Consider the following 6059-nt stretch of genomic DNA (forward strand, 5'->3'; position numbering starts at 1 on the left):
TCTTTTTCTTTTGTGTTTAGTTAATAACTTTACCTTATTATTCCAGTATTATTTTCACATAATATTTCCATAACCATTCCTGCTACAGACTCAGGGCAACGCAGCCTCATTTTCTTGTTCTGACCAGCACTGACCAAAGGTGGAAGGTCTAGGGAAACTGGCTTCTGCTTCCCAAGAGCACTGCAGAGAAGGACCCAAGTCACAAAAAACTTGGTCCACGGCTGTAGAGGGCAGGCAGTACCAGAAGTGGGTCACTGGGAGGACGCAGTGTCATCCCAGCAGAGGTTGGTGGACATTCTCCTCGGTTGGATGTGACCTTACTCTGGAGGCAAATGTCTCCCACCAACAGTTACTAGGATGCTTGAAGCCCCATGGGGATCACAAAAACAGAGATGCATGAATGAGGAGATGCCATCTCAACTTTAAGTTCCACACCTCCCTGTACAAACACCACTCTGTTTTTCTCTCTGCGTGTGAGCAACTCTTCTTTTTCTCTTTCAGACAGTCCCAGAGGAGGATGGCTGCAGATAACACCTCCTCTGTGACAGAGTTTATCCTCGCAGGCTTAACGCAACAGCCCGGACTCCAACTCCCTCTCTTCTTCCTGTTTCTGGGCTTCTATGTGATCACCATGTTGGGGAACCTGAGCTTGGTAACATTGATTTGGCTGAACTCTCACCTTCATATTCCCATGTACTTTTTCCTTTTCAACTTGTCCTTCATTGACTTCAGTTACTCCTCTACCATCATCCCCAAAATGCTGATGAGTTTTGTCTCGAGGAACATCATCTCCTACACAGGGTGTATGACCCAGCTCTTTTTCTTCTGTTTCTTTGTCATTTCTGAATGCTTCATCCTGTCGGCAATGGCATATGACCGCTATGTGGCCATCTGTAAACCACTGTTGTACACACTCACCATGTCTCCTCAGGTGTGTTCATTTCTTTTGGTGGGTGTCTATGGTATGGGGGCTTTGGGGGCTTTAACTCACACAGGTAACATGCTATTTCTGACCTTTTGTGGAGAAAACCTTGTCAATCATTATGTATGTGACATACTTCCCCTCCTCGAACTCTCCTGCAATAGCTCCTACATGAATACTCTGGTGGTCTTTACTGTTGTGGCCGTTTGCATTGGAGCGTCTATTGTGACCATTTTTCTGTCTTATGGCTTCATTCTTTCCAGCATTTTCCACATTAGTTCTGCTGAGGGCAGATCCAAAGCCTTTAGTACCTGTAGTTCTCACATAATTGCAGTTTCTCTTTTCTTTGGTTCAGGAATTTTTGCATACCTTAAACCACCTTCTATTATACCCCTTGACCAGGGCAAAGTCTGCACTTTGTTCTATACCATTGTGGTGCCCATGTTGAACCCACTAATCTACAGCCTGAGGAACAAAGATGTCAAATTAGCCATGAAGAAAACCTTGGAAAGGATAACATTCTCTTGAAAGGTATTGGAAATTGAGAAAAAAGATGAGAATATTAAGAGTGTTGTTATTATTTTATCATCATCATCATTAAGAAATTCAATCTTCATGCTTTTGCTTTCTATATTTTAAAAAAATTAGCTCTTTCCCAAATGGATTTATTCTCTCTCACCATCACCGCAACTCCTCCTTCTTTATTTTATGAAAATAGTTTATACAATCATACAGTGTGCAATATTGAATGAAGATTCAGAATCATTTCATCTAGTTCCAAAATGTAAAAAACTACCTGGTTGGCAGAGCCGGGACTGAAATCCCAGCTTGAATTTAGTTTGTTCTCCATTAAGCCATGTATTTTTGCCTCATCTTTTTCTTGGAAGATGTCGTTTCACATGTTAGTTGACCTAGTACATCTAAATTAAAATGGGTTGACAGTAATTCCATGCTACTTGCACAACATAATTTTAATACATCACATTTTGCAAGAGAATAGGAGGTGAAAAATTTTGTTGAGTAGGTCTTGGCAAAATGACAAGATAAGTGCCTGATGAATTTTGTATTGTGTTAAATGGGTAGTGTGTTAGGTTTCCCAGAAGGCAAGTGTGGTGACCACTGACTTGCTGAGTGGAGCACCGGGGATGTGGGTTAGGAAATTAGGACTTACAGGGAGAGAAATGGACTTTGAAGGGTAGAAAAATGCTGAGTGGACGCATCAAATTATTTCAAGGTTGAGGCAGAATTTGGAGTCTCATTTCAAGGGTTATCTTGGTTGTGGTCCAAGGTCATTGGGAGCTGTGCTATCTGATCTGGTAGTCACTAGTCATGTAGGGTGTTGAGCAACTGAGATGTGGTCATCCAAATTGAGACATACTGTAAGTGGACAAAGTAAGTGTGATATACACACCCAATCTCTGAAGAATATGAAAAACAATCTCATGGGTACTTTTTTACTTGATTACATGTTGAAATGATAACATTTTGAATATATTGTGTTAAATAAAATATGTCATTAAAATGAATGTATCTGTTTATTTTTAAGGTATCTTCTAGAAAGTTTAGAATTTATAGGTGGCTCCCATTATATTTCCATTGGATAACACTGGCCTAAAGGATGTAAGAGAGCACTAGCTGGCCCCAGGTGCATGTTCACCTGCCAGTCAGCACCAAGTTGTGGCTTATGAGGAGGGGCAATTGCTATGGAATTTTCAGGCACTGCAGATAGCCTCGATATTCTAATAATAGAGGCATATTGGTAGGAAATAGTGATCTCAGGATAAGTTCATAAAGCCATCATATTATGAAATGGGAAATAGAGCTTTATATTAAAAATCAAAAGAACAATTTTTGTCTAAACTCAATGTTATTGATAAAACTTCTTGAGAAGCACTGACAAATGAAGTCCTGGGCAAAATATTTTGACTTACTGGGCTGTTACTTAGGAAATTCCATTCTATTAGGATGCAAGGGAAATTTGAATAACTGTTGAGTTCTGCCTTTTGATCCTGTTCAATGCTGCCCCCCCAAAAGTATAATCTTATAAAGGGAGGATTGAGATGAGATGAAATACAGGGTCCAGCAGAACTAGTGCCAGTGAGTGTGGTTCGTAGGGGATGTGACTGTCTCACATGAGATGAACAGCAATGTGAACATTTTGTCATAGGGTGTGGTGGAATGTGATATTGTAATGTTACAGAATTACATACTTACTTATTGTAATTAAATTTTTATGTAATAAAAGGGGTATTATTTGTGCTGGACCCTCTGGGTGCCTGAACTTAGGGAACCTTGAATTTAGGAGTTGGGGTTGGTGTATTGAATATGCTGTACAATGTAGATCATGAAAGAATACAGAAAACTCCTTTTGAAAATTTTGTGCCCTGACTTTTATATAGCAAAGTGCACAAATCTTAAGTGTATAGCTCATTGAACTTTTGCACATGAATATGTAACCACAACCTAGATCAAGATGTGCAACATTTCCATCTACTTTCAAACGTTTCCTCTGGCATCTTTCCAGTAAATACAACCTGCCCTCCACCCTGTGCCCCACAGCTATCCACTCTTCTGACTTTTATGATTGTAGAGTGTTTTCTGTACTTGAACTTCATATAAACAGGTACTCGATTGTTTGTGGCTTCTTTTCTTCATCATAAAGCCTGTCATGTACATCTATAATGGAGGGTATATGGGTAGATAGTGCTGTGTATATTCCATCATGTGAATATACAATTATTTAGCCTGTTAATAAAGTTAGGTAGTTTCAAGCTTTTGCCTATTATTGATAAACCCCTTAGAAACATTTTGCATGTGTATTTTGATTGAATAAGCAAACATTTCTTTTGGATTATACTTACATGTGGAAAAGCTAGATAATAGAGTAGGCTTAAGAGCAGCTTTTATAAACATCACTGTTTTCTAAAGTTTGATTCAATTTGCACTGCTATCAACAATGGTTGAGGATTCTATTGTTTTCTATGCTTGTTAACCCTTGGTATTTTTATTTTATTCCTATTTTATACCATATACAAAAATGCATTTCTATTCTGGTATGGACAGTGGAATACTTTTTTGTTCAATTTTTTTCCTGATAAGTAATGATGTTGGGCACCTTTTTACATATTTACTGGCTGTTTGGATATCTCCTTTGAAGTAATTATTCAAGTCATTTCATCATTTAAAAAATAGGGTAATTAGTTGTTTTGCTATTGAATTGGGGTGCACATGTAATTTTAAAGTGCACATGTAAGTCCGTATAAGTGTACATGTTTTGGCTTGTGCATGTATACATAATACATATGTACCTATGGATAATACATTCATGCATACACAGTCATCTTCCTCTCCCCATCTTCCCCAGACTATGCTTTACTTATCCTAAATGATATCTTCTGATAGCCAATATTTTTCACTGAAATGAAGTTTGATTTATCAACTTTGCCTTTCATAGTCAGTGCGGTGTCCTAATTAAGAAATTCTTTACTGTTCTCGCTGAGGCCAGAAGAACAATGTGGAAATTTTATGAGATAAGTTTTGCATTGGATCAAAGTGGGGTTTTGGGGTATGTGTATGTTTGCTCATAAGTGTCCAGTGATTGTTCTTTTACCTGTGTTAGAAATCAGTGGATTCTATTTGTGTGTGTTTGTTTTTGTCTATTTGTCTATCTTGATGTCAGTACCATACACCTTTGATTAATGTAGCTTTATAATAATTTTTGAAATCAGGTAGTACAAGTCCTGAATCTCATTCACTTCCTTCAAAATGTCTTGGCTCCTTTTGGACCTGTGAATTTCCATATGAATTCTAGACTCAGCTTGTAAATTCCTGCAAAAGAACCTGCTGAGATTTTGATTGAAATTGTATTGACTATGGATTTTGTGTTGGGGGAGGAGGAATTGACATTTATTTTCTACCTCAGCAATATTGGGAGTGTGTACTTTGTTAAAGTCTCCTCAACATGGTATAGTTTCAGAATTTTTAAAATTTCCATCCTGATGGGTGAGAAGCAGTGTTTCAGTATTTTTATAATTTGCATTTCTTTAATTTTAAGAAGCATGGGAGGTGGTTTCATGTATTTAATGACTGTTGGTATTATTGCTTATTTTATGGACTGTCTCTTCATATTTTTTCCTCATGTTTCTGTTGGATTTTGACCTTCTCATTTTTTAGGAGGAATATATATTGCGTACAACAGTTTTCTGTTTGAGATATAAGTTGCATGTTTTCCTCTAATTTGTGATTTGGCTTTTGACTGTTCTTATGATGAACTTTTTAAATTAAATGTATCAATCTTCTGTTGTTTCTGCTATTTTAATGATAATTAGAAATATTTTCTCTCCTCTTAGGTTATAAAGAAAGTCACTCATTTTTTATCATAATGTGATTGTATGGTTTTATTTATTTATTCTTAATTTTAATATCTGGTCATTTTAGAAATTTTACCAGTGTATGGTGTGAAGAATGGATCCAACTATATATTTCTCCAGAAGACCATCGTGTGGATTTATTGCCATGTATAAAAAGAACATTTTTTTTTCCCATGGGTTTCAGGAGTTGCCTTCATTCTGTACAAAGTTTCCTAGGCACCTGGGATATTTTTTGTTTCCCATTGTGTTCTATTGGTCTGTCAGTCTATTCATAACCCAATACCCAACTGACTGGATTACAGAAACTTTATAATATTTCATGTCTTGAAGGTCACTTACCACATGGTGTTCTTTTTTAAAGGGCTTTCCTGTCTATTCATGTTTAACTCCAACCTTTATAATTAATCTGTCTAGTTCTAGAAGATAACTTAAAGCCATATTTATTGATTGCATCTTAAATTTATAAGTAAACATAGGAAGAATTGATTGACATCTTTGGATCTTGTAACTTCAAAATCTTGAACTGTGGCGCATCTCCTCATTTTTTTGCAGGTGAACTTCAGTATCTTTTAGGAGTGTTTTATACTTTTTCTCATCTATTTGAGAACATTGTTATTACATTCATGCATGGGAATTTTATTTTACTTTTGCAACGCTAACGAGAGTTTTCTCTTTCATTGTATTTTCATATTATTATGTATTTGTATGTATCAACTACATGCTAATTTTATACTTGGTAAAGTAAATATATGTACAATATTTTCCAT

At 36.5% G+C, this 6059-nt stretch overlaps 1 protein-coding gene across 1 annotated transcript; it reads left to right on the forward strand.

Annotated features, from left to right (window-relative positions):
• Positions 1–514: 514 nt before the first annotated feature.
• On the forward strand, positions 515–1450 carry LOC119000874 (olfactory receptor 8B12-like). The gene has a single exon (XM_037066022.1). It carries the CDS (start codon positions 518–520, stop codon positions 1448–1450), a length of 933 nt encoding a protein of 310 aa, XP_036921917.1. The 5' UTR covers positions 515–517.
• The last annotated feature ends 4609 nt before the right edge of the window (positions 1451–6059 follow it).

The sequence above is a fragment of the Sturnira hondurensis genome, unplaced genomic scaffold (assembly GCF_014824575.4).
Source record: "Sturnira hondurensis isolate 20B ecotype Veracruz unplaced genomic scaffold, ASM1482457v3 Scaffold0016293, whole genome shotgun sequence".
Lineage (NCBI taxonomy): Eukaryota > Metazoa > Chordata > Mammalia > Chiroptera > Phyllostomidae > Sturnira > Sturnira hondurensis.